Source organism: Gavialis gangeticus, unplaced genomic scaffold (genome assembly GCF_001723915.1).
Source record: "Gavialis gangeticus isolate Ggan-Ray unplaced genomic scaffold, GavGan_comp1, whole genome shotgun sequence".
Taxonomy (NCBI): domain Eukaryota; kingdom Metazoa; phylum Chordata; order Crocodylia; family Gavialidae; genus Gavialis; species Gavialis gangeticus.
This window is the reverse complement of record NW_017728994.1, coordinates 52,255,815-52,272,562: the sequence shown is the minus strand read 5'-3', so window position 1 is coordinate 52,272,562 and position 16,748 is coordinate 52,255,815. Positions and strand designations below refer to the sequence as shown.

The 16,748-nt window shown below is 45.8% G+C and overlaps 1 protein-coding gene across 1 annotated transcript in view; it reads left to right on the top strand.

The window, feature by feature from the left end:
- XPNPEP1 (X-prolyl aminopeptidase 1) overlaps positions 1 to 14,540 on the top strand; it is a 38,924-nt gene extending 24,384 nt beyond the window's left edge. The window contains exons 11-20 of the mRNA XM_019502778.1: positions 40 to 90; positions 1,154 to 1,212; positions 3,215 to 3,292; positions 4,126 to 4,197; positions 6,275 to 6,335; positions 7,387 to 7,456; positions 8,644 to 8,817; positions 11,880 to 11,956; positions 12,743 to 12,841; positions 13,994 to 14,540. Of these exons, the coding sequence (XP_019358323.1) occupies positions 40 to 90; positions 1,154 to 1,212; positions 3,215 to 3,292; positions 4,126 to 4,197; positions 6,275 to 6,335; positions 7,387 to 7,456; positions 8,644 to 8,817; positions 11,880 to 11,956; positions 12,743 to 12,841; positions 13,994 to 14,122 (870 nt within the window). The 3' untranslated portion in view covers positions 14,123 to 14,540. The remainder of the gene's footprint in view (positions 1 to 39; positions 91 to 1,153; positions 1,213 to 3,214; positions 3,293 to 4,125; positions 4,198 to 6,274; positions 6,336 to 7,386; positions 7,457 to 8,643; positions 8,818 to 11,879; positions 11,957 to 12,742; positions 12,842 to 13,993) is intronic.
- Positions 14,541 to 16,748: the final 2,208 nt, after the last annotated feature.

The window sequence follows — 16,748 nt, the reverse complement described above, 5'->3', positions numbered from 1 at the left end:
TTTTTTTTTTTTTTTTTTACTTTACCCATTTTAATATAGATTAAAGATGCTGTTGCCCTGTGTGAGCTCTTTAACTGGCTGGAGAAGGAGGTACAGTATTAATCTCTCATTTTTTAACTTGTGGATTTTATTGCATAATAAAATTCTTCATTAGCATAAACTTGCAAGTAGTCATGAATATTCTTTAGAGCACTTAAAACTGTTGTTCTCTGGTAGGTTTTGTGGTTCCTGTTTTCCACCGTCTGATGTTGTGGGTTTGTGTCTGGTTTCCAGGCAAGGCTGGAGAAATTTTTCAGACAGGCTGGCTTTTATCTGAGGTGGTTAAAAGGCAGAGCCATCTAACCCTAATACAATGTGCAATGTTACAGGGCCATTCTCAGAATAGCCCCTGGTGTTCGGTGAGTTCAGTTAGGTGCCTACATCCCATTGACTTAACCTGTAAAATCCCCTGGCTGCTTACTGGCATCTTTAGGTGTTTCAGTACCCTGGTAAATCTGGCCTCATGTAATGATTCCTGCTGCTTGTTCTTTCCTTTGCCTGCTGTGCAGGCATGGGAGAAATAGGTTACCTCTGTGGTACAGCCAGTTCAGTGATGGGTAAAATGTAACATGCATCTCCCCTTTGTTTGGCAATGTACTTTGAGGTCTGTGCAGAAAAGCATTCTGCGAGCATTTGTGCTAAAAATGTAGAATACTAAAAAAAAAGTTAAATCTTGTTTACTTTACATCATTTCTGGTGTCAAAATATTTGCATTTCAGCTCAGGGCCTGATCCAGCAAACAGCTACTGGTGTGTAAGATGAGATCTGGATACAAGGGAAGTTTTAGGTTGGATGTTTTAGCTTGGAAGGTGGTTAAGCACTGGATCAGATTACCCAGCAAGGTGCTGGCAAGGTTTTATGTGCAGGTTAGACAAACATTTGTCTGGGATGGTTTAGGGAGGGATGACCCTGCCTTGAGTAGGCTGCAGGACTAGATGACCTCTTAAGGTCCTGTCCTGCTCAGTTTTTCTAGGATTCTATATGTGTAACTTTGCCTTCCATGTTCAGATGTGAGACCGGGTTCTGTAAAGTGTAAATACCAAGCATCTCTCATCATTTCTTGCATTTTCTTTGCTAGTTGGCTTGCTAACTTAACCCAAATCTTGTCTGTTAGGTTCCAAAGGGCACTGTGACAGAAATATCTGCTGCAGACAAAGCAGAGGAGTTTCGTAGGTAAGGTAAAACTGACAGGAGTATCTCTACTGGAGCCTTTTTTCTGGTGGCTCCGCCCTCCTGTTATGGGCCAACCACCTGCTTACTCGCCTGCCATGCCTTGATCTTAATTGATTAAATTGACTGATGTAATTAGCAGGAGGCTGCCCACTTTGTGCCCCAGTGCCAGGGGGCGCTATCTGCGGCTCCTTTTCCACCCCTACACCGCAACCCAAGCCTCACAGATGGTACTGACGTAGTTTTTGACCTGGGCCCTGTTGTGGCTTGGCTCTCTCCTTTACCTCCTTGGGGCTCCTCATGGCCCCCCTTGCTCTGGGGTTGGGACCAATGGACCCCAAATGCTGTGCCCTGTCTGGCACCAGGGTCCCCATGCTACCATGGAGTCCCTATGAGGCCTCCTCCAACCCCTAATAGCCTCACCCGGTCCTCTGGTTAAAACAGTAAACGCACAAACACAAAGCACCTGGGCTATAACATAAAAAGCTAAACCGTTTGGCCAAACAACATTCAATCCCTACCAGGAAAACACTCCAACCCCAGCAGCGACCAGGGGATGGTCACACAGTCAGAGCTCTCCCCTCCGTCTGTACTAGCCGAGCTCCTCCTCCCTCAGTCGCCAGAGGGAAACTGGCCTCCTGCCTGGGCTTATATGGGCCAGGCCCTGCCCCTTCCTGTCAGCTGGCCCCACCGGTTGCCCTACCAACCAGCACCTGTGACTCTGGCTGCCCTGGTCACTGGCAGCTGAGCCCCCCCCTTCTTGCCACTAGGGGTCTCTCCCGAGCTGTTCCTCTGCTCAGGTGCAGGGCACTCGAGTGCTCTGCGACAACCACTCAGGATTTTTTTCTGCCCCCTGACTCTTTTTTGTCTTTTGCTGCCTTATCCAAGGGAAGTGGTGCTGGCTCCTCCCCTGGGGGTCTTTAAGAGGAGTCTTTATGCCTATCTGGCTGGAGTCATTTGAGCCCAGTTTTTCTCCTGCCCAGGCGGGGGGTCGGACTTGAAGATCTACAAGGTCCCTCCCGACCCGACTTCTATGATTCTATGATTTGACTATTTAGAAAACTTACTCCTCCCTAGGTGCATGTTACCTGATGAGAAACTGCTTTGCGAGGGTGTTTTACTATGGGGCATAAAGAGGACGGGGCTTTACCATGCGCTGGCTGTGTCCTGGTAACTGTCTGTGTGCATGCTCCTACCCTGTGGTATTTGGAAGCTAAATCACCATTGCTTAGCCATCAGTGAAGGAAGGCTGTGGGGAGGAACAGGTCCTGACTACCTGGATCCTACTTGCCACTCTTTGCTGCTGCTGGTTCCTGACTCTGCACAGTAGAAGGAAGGCGGTTTGGATTGTGACGGTTGAGCGGGTAGCCAAGGTGGTCTCATAATTCGAGTCACATGATTGGGTTTAGGGAGTATAGGTCTTGCTTTCCCCATCAGTAGGATGCAGATCACTTTTCTTGTATTCAGAGGACAATTACGAGGGAGTGGGATTCTCCAGGCAGCTTAGGTTTCCAACATGACTTTTTTATGAAGTGCAGCGCCTGGGCCATTCATGTCCATGAGGGGCTCGGATTCTGCACACGTACTTAGATGCCAAACTAAAAATGGTCGTGAGTAAGTGTGTATGAATTAGGCTTGCAGTTTTAAGAACATGAGCTGGAGAGGGTGTTGGTGCCCTGGGCTGCGTGGGGATTGAAGTAGTTAGGTACTGCTGAGGACCGACTGAAGATAGAGGGAAGGAGCCTAGCTAGTTACGGGATGAAGGCCTAATGTGCTTGACTCCTGTACCTCTCTAAGGTGACCTCAGTGGAGAAGCTTGTTCTGATGGCTCTACAGGACTAAAGTGTTTTTTAGGTGGAGGGAATCATTTTGGGGCAAGTGGGCTGGAGGGGGAGAAAGAGGTTATGAGGCTTTCTGCGACTGCCGTTATGTAGATGGTGCTGGTGACTTCAGCTTCCTCTGACCTTTTGCTCTTGCCTGATGTAACCATGCTGTTTCCTTCCAGCCAACAGAATGACTTTGTGGAGCTGAGCTTTGCTACGATATCGAGCACTGGCCCGAATGGCGCTATCATTCACTACAAGTAAGAGAAAGGCAGCTCATGTGTTTCTTCAGCAAGTGCACTTACAGCATCCTGAATTGCTGCTGCTTGGACTCACAGCTGAGTATAGACAAGAGGAAGCATTTGGTTCAGCTAAGGAAAAATGTCCTTGTTGATCATCTTTGGGCAAAGTGTCCTTGCCCCTGGACGAAGACCCAGATGCACCAGCTGGGACTGTCCATTGCACCACCATGGAGCCATCTGAAGTGGTAGCTAGTTCAACCCAGACAGTGGGCCGTAATCTGGTGTATGAGCTGGGAGTGGAGGTGAAACTGATGGTTCATTTTAAGCCCTGGCATGAAAACAGCCTAAATGTTTAGGCCTCGGCCATGCAAGGGGCAGTGAAGATTTTCTTTGTTTCCACCTCTGCATTCACTTAGCCTTGATCTGGAGACTTGTGTTGCTGGATACAGGAAAGCTCAGCCACTTGCACCTTCCTGTTGAGGTGACTTGTTTGATGAGGTTATTGCTAGGTATTCTGCAGAGAGTGCTGGCTCCTGTTGACAGCTGGGGAAAGGGGGTGGGTTGTTCGCCTGTTTGAAGGTTAGGGAGGAAGCTGTGCTGAAATGGGGTCAGGTACACATGCTGAGGATTTAGCTGGAAGGAACATACCCATCCTTAAGCCCTTTGTGGAATTTGCTAAGGCTAAATACACTCATCCCTACATGCCCCAGCTCAGTACTTAATGCAAATTCCATCATTTAAACAAGAAAGTGGAGGCAGCAGGTCTAACCTTGCTCTTGACATTGCGGTTGAGCAGGGACTGTGGAAAAGAGATTTTATAATGATGGGACAAATAACTTTTCGTTTAACAGGCCAGTTCCTGAGACCAACAGAACCTTGTCCGTGAGTGAGATCTACCTCCTGGATTCTGGAGCTCAGTACAAGTAAGTGGATTCGAGTTGCTATTACACTTAATTCAGATACACTCCACAAGAACTGCTGCCCCTTGCTAACAGTCTGCAGGGCTGGATGCTTCATAGCTTTGATAAACTTTGCAAAGCTGGACATGCTGCAGCGTGCTGTGGAGTTGTTTCTCAAGGCATTTCTCTACTGTACCCTTGTCCTTTGGAAGGTCTCAATGGCCTCAATGAAGCTTTCATGAGGAAATGGAGTAATTATCTTTAAAAATAAAAAAAGTTTCTAGGTCGCCAGCATGAATGTAGTTCAGGTCAGCTGGCTCTAAACTGGCTGCCTCTTGCCCTCGAGTGAAATGAATTGGGGTCTTGTTGGCACCCTTGTTGGAGAGACAAAGGACTGAATGGCTCGTTGTTGTGGTGGGTTACATGTGAATGTGTGAAGGAGGCTGCCCTGGTCAAACCTTGCTGTGTAACGCCTGCCAGCATCCTTGCAGCAACACAACTTCTTCAGTGTGCATCTCTTTGGGAGCACACCAGGGTGGGAAGTGGGATTCAGAGCTGCAGCCCTTCTTTGCCTGTGTCAAGTCTAGCAGGGATGGAGTCGGCTACTGCCCTTTGCTAGCAGCTGCTTTAGATGACCTTACTCTCTGTGATATTTCAGCTGTGCTAGCTGGGGCTTTGGGGAGCCAGGTTAAAACTGTCCATTCTCCACCTTACTTGCTCACTTCTTACCCCCTGCATATGAGGGATGAGCAGCAGTCCTGCAGACCTGCTCTCTCTCTGTACACTTCAACTGGTGAGGCAGGGTGTCTTGCTCAGCTGGGGTAGGGGGCTTCGGTCAGCAACACATTGGTCCAGTGATAAGAGGAAGCCAATGCAGGGAAGTCTGGGAAGAGGACATCCCCATTCTGTGTTGTTACAGGGCTTATGTGGTGTCTGCCTGGTCAGTAGAGTCCTGGGTTTGGGATTCCTTTCCCTAGAGGTAGTTCATGTCTTGGGCATGTGGTTGGTGAGAGCTACGTTATCTTTGTGCGTGTTTGACAGCTCCAGTCTGTAGCCTCAGTCTCAGGTTGTTTATTCTGGGACCTGTCACAAGCACTAACTTCATTAAAAATGAAAGAAGGGACATTTTTATCAGTGTAAATAGATTAGAAGCACTTTGTTCAGCAAGGGAGCAGAGCAGACCTGATGGGTCCTCTGAGAGGAACCATCTCCTTTGAGCTCTGGCGTTTGTTAGCAGCCTTTTGTAAAGGGCTTTGAAAAGGAGCCGTGTGAACACACTTTGATAAGATTTCGACAATGAGATCTTTCCCTTCGATGGCCTAATTAACGATTCCCGTAGTGTCTCAATGAAAAGCAGCCCCTCGAATAAAATATGAGTGGGACATCAGTGCCATTCACCACATATCAGGGCAGAGAGGCTGAGCTTGACACTGCCTAGAAGGTAAATCATGCATTCTTTATGCCCACAGTCTGTGTGCATCGTCTCAAGTAGCTGCATAGGGACAGATGTTTCAAGCCTAAATGTTCATTTTGGGGCCTCTTGGGTTTATGAATGCCAAACTAGAGCTGATTGTCAGAGAGCAAGTTCTTGTCACTGTCTCAGGGGTTACTTTTAAACATACTGGGTTGTAGTGTCTGGAGGACAAAGTAGGCACTAATCCCATTGACATTTTTTTTTGCAGCCATTAGCTGTCATTGGTACATCCTTTTTTTAAGAACACAGTAACTGTTCTAACTCAACTTTGTACAAGTGAACTGTAATTCTTCCTTCCCTTCGGTGTGGTGTAAATGTGCTCTGTATGTTTTACCCACCCTCAAGTTAGCTGCATTTTAGTGCTACTCTACATGTCTAAGAGCTTTGGTCTCCTTGGGGATCCGAGATGACATTTGAGTTGTAAACAATATTGTTTCTTATAGCTGTGCTCAAGAATTCATAGATTTCAAGATAAGGCAGGCTGGAGAATTTCATCCAGTGTTTCCTGCTGTGCTTACATTAATGGGAAATGACCAGCATTATTAGAAGGGTAAAAATGGATTCTTTCCATTCTGATCTTCCTGGTTCCTCTCTTTTACATTGCGTGACTTTGCTCTTGTTTGGAAGGGACGGCACGACGGATGTGACTAGGACAATGCATTTTGGCACCCCATCAGCGTATGAAAAGGTAATTGGACATCTCGTGCTTTGCCATTGGGACCATAGTACTAGAAACAGTGGAGCAATCATTGCTTTTAAAGGATGGTTTAAGGAAAACTGTAAAAATTAGAACTAGAAAACCACTTCAGTCCTGTGGAATCAGAGTGATGTGCTGTATGCCAGCCAGCTGCCCTGAGAGTGATTCAAAAGGAAGCTGGGAATATTTAGACTTCCAAAATTTACCCTCCATAAATTATAGAATAGCATATTTGCCATCTCGAAATCAAACTTCCCCCACCCTGGCCCCTGAGAAGACCCCGATTGGTGGAAGCATGCCTCAAACACGGTCACTTAACTGACTCCACTAACGAGCCTTAATGTGACAAGAATGTACACGACCAGTTTGTGTCATGCAGGGTTAAACCAAAGTCAGTTTAAAAATCAGCTCTGGTACTGGCTTCAACCTGGTTGACATGATTTTAAGCTAGTATTTAGCCAGTGTAAGAATGTTTACACTGATGCAACTAAATCCATTTAAAATCCCATTTCTAATGATACTAATGCAGTTTTGCAGGTACGCTAGGTCTCAGTCTGTCTGTCTAGATACACTTATCACCACAATCTCTCTGCCATGCCCTCTGTGCTGTTCCTGGGAACAGGACCAGCATGGAAATGTGCAGGACCCTTGTGTGTATGTGTGTATGTATGTAAGTAACCCTGCACTGAGTCATTCTGTGGCATACGGAAAGTCATTTAAATATGCAATTCTGTTCTGCAAGGTTTTATAGTATATTAGGGAAATACAGCCACAGGGACTCAAACAAAAACATGTTCTAGGGGAATCTGTCAAAGTCCACCTGGTTCCTGCCTGAATCCATTTAAAAAGCGTTACTTGCCAAGTCATGTTTTCTGCTCAGAATTGATCTTTTCATCATGCTTTCCTTTTGTCTCATAGAAAGCAGGGGCGGGGTCTTCAGGAAATCTCTGTAATGCTTTGGTGACCTACAGGATGCAGCTTTTTCTTCAAAGCTGGTGAAGAATGATACTTTTTGTCTTACTCCATTGTGTTTCCTTGGCAGGAGTGCTTCACCTACGTCCTGAAGGGCCACATCGCTGTGAGCGCAGCCATCTTCCCAAATGGCACCAAAGGTTGGTTGCTGATTGTCCTGAGCAGACAGGAGGGCTGATGATGGTAGTGCCTGAAGGATCAGCTGATCATTTAGAAGAGAATGAAGCTTGACAGCTTCAAGTGCAGTAGGCAAATGTAGCAATCTTTTATTGTGGGTCTCTGTGTAACCATCAAGTTGGATTATGCTTATTGATCTAGCTCTTCTAACACCGGCTGGCACTGAATTCCTTGAGCCGACGCATGTGAGCTAATGGGAAGTTGCAGCTCTCTTTAGTTCAGAAGTTGTAACTTTTCATTGCCAATTGCATTATAAGATACCTGTGGCCACCTAGAACTTTGCTGCTGTTTTTGCGCTATATAATGTGGCTACTGTAAACTCCATGGCCTTAGCAAAGAGACAACTCGGATCTCCTGCTTTAGAAGGGCAGACTGCTGCTTCTTGAGCTAATGGAGGATCTCCTTTTAGCTGTTAAGATTAGGGGGTCCATATTGCACAAAGCAGCTCTTCTGATTCCACCCAGTAGAGGACAGTGGTACATGGATGTGTGTACGCGTACACACACATGCACGGGCACACGCATGCACAGAATTTGTTGCAGTATTATTTTTTCCAGTCTGAGATACCATTTTAGAATTGTTCACTGTTTGCCTTTGAGTGGGTGGGGATACATCAACAGAAACGAGAACCTGAAGCAAAAAGCAGAGAGCATTTAAAATGGCAGAGGCTAGATTTTCCCATACGGGCACTGAAACTGATGGGCACGCTCCCCATTTTGGTGCTCTAGTTAACTTGTAGTTGTTGCATCGTGCGAAAAGGGATGGCCGTTTTGTTCTCTTAATCATATCTCCAGTCCTGCCTACAGGGCGATGTCTTTTGAAGAGGAGAGAGCTTTGCATTGTCTATGGGCCATCTGCCCTCTGGGTTCTGTATTGAGTGTGATGACAACTAGGGTGGTTGTTTCAATAATGCAGACACCTGGGGAGGACCTTTTGACTAGGACAGCTACACTAAGTTCCTTTACTTGAAAACGGGTACTATGGTGAGGCTTCTTAGATTGTGTCTGTTTTATAACTCGTAATGGCTTGGGCTTTTACAACTCTCCCGTACCCTGACTATGGTCTGAGCTGCCAGTGGGATTTGCAAACACTCCGTCATCCAGCGTGTGCAGTTCTTGCTAATTGTCTGCTTCTTGCCCTTGTCCTGCAGGTCATCTTCTGGATTCTTTTGCCCGCTCTGCCTTGTGGGACACTGGCTTGGACTACCTGCATGGAACGGGACATGGAGTCGGTTCTTTCTTGAACGTGCATGAGGGCCCATGTGGCATTAGCTACAAGACCTTTGCTGACGAGCCCCTGGAAGCTGGCATGGTTGTCTCTGATGGTATTCAGCCCCACTAACTATATGGTTGGAGCAGGACAAACTGCTTAGGGAACATGTCTGAAAAGCAGTGGAGAGGGATGTTTCCTGCCTTATCAGTCTGCCAAGTAATTCCTACTTCAGGATATCTAGAGGAAGACCTGACTAAGCTGGGACAAGTTTCTTAAGACCCCCACAGTCCATCGGGATGCCACAGGCCTGATTCCCGGTTCGTGCCTGTGTCACTGTTAGTCTGGAGATACTGATGGGAAACCAGGTTAGGTGGTAAGATAGGCATGGGAACAATCTCTCATTCTTCAAGGATACGTTTGTTTTTAGGTGCAGCAGAGACAGGGGTGTCTAAACTCCGAGGAGCTAATCCCAGCTTTGTCACTGGACCATGCAGCAGTCATTTAACCTTCCCGTGACTCTGCTTCCCTAGCAGTGTGATAAATACGCCGGTGAAGCCAAACTTTCTAACTGTACTAGTCGCCAGCCAAAATCCTGACACGCCTGAGACCCAGCTGTAGGGCATAACACGTTCCAGACTGGCGTGCTCCAGAGTCAGTGGTTTGCAGATAGTGCCTCTGCCTGTTGGAGGCTATAGGATGTTGAAAAGCGGGGTGTGGATGCTAAGGGCCCAGTGCTACATTCCTCAGTTTGAGATCAATGCAAAAACAAATATAATTTTATTGGAATGCACATTAGATTTCCTGCCTTATAAAGTTGAAAAAACACAACACACTAGGCATAAATAGTCCAAAGATATTACTATATTTAGTCAAATACAAGACACCCCGATTATAAAACCAGTAATCCCCTCCAAATAATTAGATTTGATATATGGAAAATTTATGAATTTGATATAATTTTCCAGGATGAAGTCTAATTATTGGAGGTTTGTCTCGAATTTGTCCCTCCCCTCTGACTACAGCAGGGAAAATAAATCTGGATTCAAGTTGCTTTTACACTTACTTCAGATAGAATCCACAAGTAACTCTGCCTCTCTCCAACTTCCCCCTGTAGTCCCTTCCCCCGTTCTAATGTCAGACCCTGCTTTCCCTGAGCACATGGAAGTGAGAAGCAAATTGGAAAAAAACTGACTTTGAAATAGACGTAACTGTAGTACTTTGCATATAGTACCCATCAGTTTAGTTCATCCAGAATTGATGCATGTTACCTTTTTTAAAACTGCTGCAAGTGTTAGCAGAGGTGCTCTATAAACCCACTTTTAAGTAACATTTTGTCACCTACTTCTATATAGCACAAACTATGCATGATATTAATCCAAAGCCAAAGGCTCAGGATGTACCGTATAGTTTTTTTGGGCTGGGCCTCAGTGGAGTCAACAGCATTTCAAGCCATGATGACCCCACAGCTCAGCACTGCTCAGTATATGTGTGTACTCCAGATGTTCCCCACCCCCAAGAGATTCATGTACTAGTTAGTTGCCACTCATGACTCCTGGGATCCTCCAAAAAAAATATATGCAGATGAGGTATAGGACTACTTGCTCCAGTACCACCTCATGGGGGGCAGGGCCACACTAATCATGTGTGATGGGCTGAGCGAGGGGGCAAGAGGGGTTCTGGGTGAACTGTTTGGGGTCCTGTTTGGTGATGTTTACCAGACACTTAAGGCAGGTGAAGAAAAAGGAATCATTGGGAAAGAAAGACGCGGCTCAGCAGTGGGAGTGAAGAGTAAATCAAAATGTGTCCAGTGTAGTGGCTCACCATGACTTGGGAAAGAGTCAGTACTGAGGGGGACTGTGCTGTATGGGCACAACCATATATCTTACTCCGATGTGCTGTACTGACCTATCCTTGTGGTAGGTTCCCATCAGCATGTTTGCCTAATATGATCCATGGGTTGTATAGTCATGCATAGTGTTGGCTGCATTTAATCAGCTTCATAGCTAGTTTCCATTACTAAGTATGTGCTGCTTTTGGCAACAGTTCAAAGACAGACAGTGTATTTAATGAGGTTTCCTTGTATGCATATGTAAGATGAGGGTTTTTGTCCTCCGTGCTGATCTGGGGGGGTGGGGAATAACCTTGTCTTATAATCAAGTAAGTATGGTATTTTATTAGTCATATAGTCATTATAGTTAAATATACTTCTCTTATTCAGTTTCATAGAACAAAATACAGTCTCCCTGAGTGACTTGACAGTGTATCCAACACATCACTGTCAGTCATTTTCACACTTGAGTTAAAATGTTCAGCTGTGTTAATATTACCACATCTGAGTTAAGGTTTTCAGTTGCAGGGCTGCAACAGTGCACATGGCTATGAAATAGGAGAGAGAGAGAGATTAGTTTACCAGGAGTAGCAAGACAGCAAAATTCCAGAAGAAATGATAAACTAGATTAATTTACATTAAACATTAAGACCATTAAAAAGGGGAGGTGGTCATTGACACCAGTGGCGTGAAGAAAGATTAGCAGGAATCAGGTACATTATAATGAGCCATGAAGTCAGTGGATTCCCTCAGCACTGCTCGAATAGAAATGGTGCTACCTTTTCTGGGTAGCTGGTTTTAAAGTTTGGCTGGAGAAGTAATCAAAGGGGGTTGCAACGGCTTTTCTACAGCCCCTTGTATCCACCCCTGCCTAAATCATTTGTCATTATATGATTTTCATTGGGAGCCACATTTAAACTTATATGTTACTAGCTTCTTCCTGAAGGATGGTAAGACTTCATTCAAGTTAGTAAGATCCTTAAGTAGAAATCTACTGGAAACAATGGGCATCCTTTAAAACTAGATGCTTTTCTTTCCTTTTGGTAAGAAAATTCCTGTAGAATTCTGGTCAGCCAAACACACGTGGTGCATAATTTAATTTCTTCTCTTGAGTTCAGGTCATTCCCCATGCTCAGGGTCTTCTCTCTCTGTGAGAACGTTGTCAGTCACACTGCTTGGATATCCATGCAGACTGGGTGAAATATAACATTTCACCTCTTTAGTCACCATATATTAAGAATGTTTAGCCACCTGGATTAACCAGTGCCTCTGCAGGACATTTAGCCGTTACAATAAGTATCTACACAGTGTTACAAGGACTGATTGATTATCATCTCTCTTTGCAGAGCCTGGCTACTATGAAGATGGGTCTTTTGGGATCCGAATAGAAAATGTAGTTCTCGTGGTCCCTGCTGAAACCAAGGTGAGTGGCTGTCTTGGGCATTGCCTGAGTAACCCCTTCTCACTTTTCCGTGACTTGGTGTTTGCAAAAATGTTAACTTCTCTTGCATTTGAATTAAATGAGAACTGGAGGCAGGACAATGCTGAGCTGTAGCTTTGCCACAGGAGTGAGGGACTCTACTTGCACATGCTCTTCTCCAGGGAAACCTATAAAGAGCTTTTCTTTAAAGTGAAGAATGATTCTAGGTCTCTCCTCGTAAACAGAAATACTGAGGACAATGCTGTTGCAATTTGCGCTACTCCTTAAAAACTCATCAATTTGATCGCTGTACATATATTACCCTAAGACTTCGTAAAATGTCCTTTCGTTGGATATCCATGGGCCATAGTCTCTTTTTCTTGACTTTTGGGTGTCAGTGCAGAGTGCAGCATGGCTGGCATGGGGAATCTCTAGCTGATGTAGCAAGAATAGACTCTTCGCCCCCATCTTTTGAGTAGGGCAGGATTAAGCTGTTATTAAAACCAACTTGATTTTGAAAAAGGATGTTTTAATTTTATGCTGAATTACTTGGGCTGAAATGTCTAGAAAGGAGACATGAGCAACTCCAGTTTGCTTCCTTCTTTGTCAAAGCCTTATTAGGTTTGATGTTTAAGGGCTATTGACCTCTGTGGGCTTTGGAGCAGGTCCTGAGTAAATGCATTTGGAAGTCCAGTGGAGTACTCTGCTTCCGAGCCAGACAAACTACACCAAGCACCAAGAGCGAGGGTTGTGCCCAGCTAGAGCTAATGTCTCCTCTTTCCTCTGCAGTACAACTTCAAGAACAGAGGGAGCCTGACCTTTGAACCATTGACCCTGGTTCCGATCCAGACCAAAATGGTTGATGTTCATTTACTGACGCAGAAAGAGGTGAGGGCAGGAGTGATTCCTCCTCTTGAAAGCATTTCCCCCGCCCATCCATTAAAAGATCCAGACTAGTGGGCTTTCTTTTCAGCATCTTGCAGGGCCACTTTACATATATTTTCCAGGGGTGATGAGGCCACAGGGGGCTAAATACCTCTGATGACATCATCTCTGACATAATCTCTGCTCTAATCTTTTCAGACTTCCCCTGCTCCCTGTAGCACATTCCCATCTCTCTTGTTCTGTTTCAGTCCTATTGTTTTGACACCCAGAGCATGACTTCACCTGCTTCAAATCCCTCCACTGATGAGTCCTTCCTTCCAATAATTCCACATATGCCCCCTGAGTGAGGTCCCATGCAGTATGCCATCTGCCCCAGGCTTAATATTGCATTCCTTACTCAGGGCAAAGTCCTGTTGAAGTCAATGGGCACATATTCAGGTATCTAATGACTGGGGAGTGTATAGCCCAAATTTGCAGAGGTGACTGACGATTTTGGGTGCCCTGTTGGAAATGCTGATTGTCAGAGGTGTTATAGTATCCTTAAAGCTCACTCAAGTGAGAGAGAGTTTCTTGTGAGGAGCCCCCCACTCCACTGAAAATTGGGTCCTGAGTACATTAGTTTAGACACCCAGGGTGCCTATACATGTTCAGCAATGCTGCTCCAAAGCACTGTAATTACTGTGTGAGCGTGGTAATTACTGCACCCGTCATGGCTCCAGCGTCGTGTATCAGCATCCCTGCACTGAAAAATGGCAGTGGGGGTGCTTTAACTAAAGCTCATCGAATGAACTTTAATTAAAGTGCCCCCACTGCCATTTTTCAGGGTGGGGATACTGATATACATGACACTCCGGATGCTTTAATTAGAGCGACTCTTGGAGCTGCTCTAATTAAGGGGCCCCTGCCCAACTCCTGGAGCATGTGCATAAAAGCCCCCTAAGTCTGTGAGCTGCTTCTGAACATGTGAGCCTAGCTCTTTGAGCCAAGAGTCTGTCCCACACTAATGACCTTGTCCTATAGATTAGGAGGGCCCTTGGGTCTCTGAGGAAGTTCTTGGGAGCTGCAGAAGTTGCAAACACAAAATGTGACTAGGCCAAGCACTGCTTCGCCTGTTCCTGATCTGCTTCAGCAGTGCGCTTGTCGCTCTCTCTCTAGTGTGACTGGGTGAACAATTACCATCAGAAGTGCCGGGAGGTGATTGGGGCAGAGCTGGAAAGGCAAGGCCGACACGAAGCTCTTCAGTGGCTTCTCAAGGAGACTGGACCCATCGCCAGAATGCAATGATAACGACTCTTCCCCGGGAATCGTTCACCGTCAGTCATGGACAGCACCCGCCTGCTTTGAAAAGTGGATAGGGTTGGAAGAAAACAGTCTGCTATCCTTTGGGGAACACGGAGGGGGCGGGAGGGGGCATTTAGCTTGTTCTCTGTGTGTATTTGGTTAGGGGGGAAAGACAGGAAAGGTCTTGCTTAGAACAATTTCTCTGACCAGGAGCAACTGTTAATAAAAAAAAAAAAAGTCTTGCATTTGAAATCTGGGTCTTGAAGAAGTGATTCTAGGAGACAGCATAGGATGGTTTTGTACTTCCTGGTTTTTCCGCTGTGAACACTCAGTGATTTTTACATTCAAAATCCACTTCCGTTAACAGTGGTGCTAATGAGTGTACATTTCTGACCAGCTAATAAACATTTCCAAGTCCTGATTGGCTCCATTTGCTTTCCGTCTGTTTGGTTTCTGCCAGTGGTGTCACTTGTTAGTCAACTTGAAGAATGGCTCAAACTGCACAGCGGCATTGCAGTTCTTTGTGCTAGGAGCTTTTGGGACCTTAGGCTTGGAAGGGACCTCAGGGATTCTCTAGTCCATTAGTTCTTGGCAGGTATGACGCCAAGTAGCCCTGCACCAGTCCTAAGTGCCACTCTGATCCGCTTCCCCTGCCTCATCTACTGCTCTGCTGTCTACTCCCTGTCCTGGGTTCCCTGCCTAATCTGTTGTTCTGCTTTCTGCTTTATTTGCTGCTGTGCTGTCTGCCCCCTCTCCAGTCTGCCGTGTGCCACTTGTGCTCTAGCATGACCTACTGCACTGCTGAAAGAGCCACTGTCCATGTCAGGCTGAGACCTCAGGGGAGTATTGTGCTCCTCAGTACATCCTGGCTGATTTCTGTGCAAGATTGCAGAAAAATCTGATGGAGGGATACATGCACAAAGGGTCATGGCTGAAACTCCTGTCCCTACATGTGGATATCTCTCTGTCTACTTACATGACCACCATCCATGTAATTTGTGTGCGCAAGAGCTCATAGAATCACAGTCCTTTCTTTCCTAAACTGGGGTTTTCTCTGAGAACAATAAATCAACTACATGGTTCCTGTCCAAAGACTGGATAAAACATGCACAGAGCATGCGTTCTAGCTTGGTCCACCTCCGTTTACCAGGAACCATGCTCTGTCTGGATATCAGCACCTAATAATATATTACAAGTAGACATAATTAGTCACAGGAGCTCCACACCCTGCCTCTCGGAGAGAATTGCGTTCTTCTCGAATCACTTGTACATCTTCCCTGTAAAGCTATTTTCAAGCTTTGCGTAAGGAAATTGGAGTTCATTCAAAAAATGCTTCATTGCTATGTTAACAATATGATCACTACAGGCTGCGCTTGCACTAAGATTCACAGGGAGAGGATCCTGATGGAAACCTAGGCAGGAGTCGCTCCAGTGTTATTTAAGAGATGCTGTCAAGCTGTTGTAGCTTCAGGTATTCTTTTGAAGTAATGCCTTGCATTAATAAAAGTGTTTCCATGCAGTAACAAATTAAAAACTAATTAATAGCCATTAATGGGCATGAAGCTTATTTAGTAGCAGTAAAGACCCACCTGCAACATCAGTGAACTGGTGTGAAAATCCAGAAGTGACTGACTAGACACGGGAAATGAAACATTGCTGGGTACCAATAACCAAGGAAATTAAAAAAAAGAAAAGAAAACAAGTGTAATTTGCTTGTTGCTTCTAATTCTCTTCATATAAATGATAAATACACAGATCATTTTCTTCTTAAAGATCATTTTTCCTTTAAACGTGTCCATGTCAAGCTGAGACTCTTCCTTACTACCACCCATTTTCCCCCTCCCTGTGTACACACTTTCAGAAGTGTGCTAGCTCCCCGGGTGGAAGGGAACTTCAAGAGAGTCATCTAATCCCCACTACACGATACAGGATGCGCTGCTCCTAAACCGTCCTAGATAACCGTTCTTGAAAACCTCCAAAGAAGGAGATTCCCCAACTCCCTGGGCAGCCTGTTCCATTGTCCTACAGTTTTTAGAATAAGGATTCACACAAGTTTAGGGCTGAAAGGGGCCTCGTGAATTCATTGGGTCCAGCCCTCCTGCTCCTGGCAGGAAAGACTGCAGGGGTCAAATAACCCCGGCAAGGTGTGCTATATCTGTCAGCTTTTTCTCTTCAGGCCTCTAATCATATGAGTGGCTCATCTCTGGACTCTCAAGCTTCTCCACATCCTTCTTGAAGTGCGGCACCCAGAACTGGACGCAGTGCTCCAGCTGCGGTCTCCCCAGTGCTGAGTACAGCAGGGGAATAACATCCTTAGTTTTGCTTGAGATGCATCGGCTGCTGCATGCCAGCATATTGTTTGCTCTGGTGACTAGCATCACACTGGCGACATATTCATTTTATGGTCAGTTATGACTCCTAGGCCCCTTTCGGATGTGGTGCTAGCTAGTGTAGCACCACCTAGCTTATAAGTTTGTTGCAGATTTTTCCTCCCCAGATGGAGCATTTTACACTTCTCAGTGTTGAACAGCATCTGGTCCTGGTTCGCCCATCTGGCTAATGTGTCTAGGCCCACCTGGATCATCAGCCTACCCCCATGCGTGGCTGCACTTCCCCAGAGCTTAGTGTC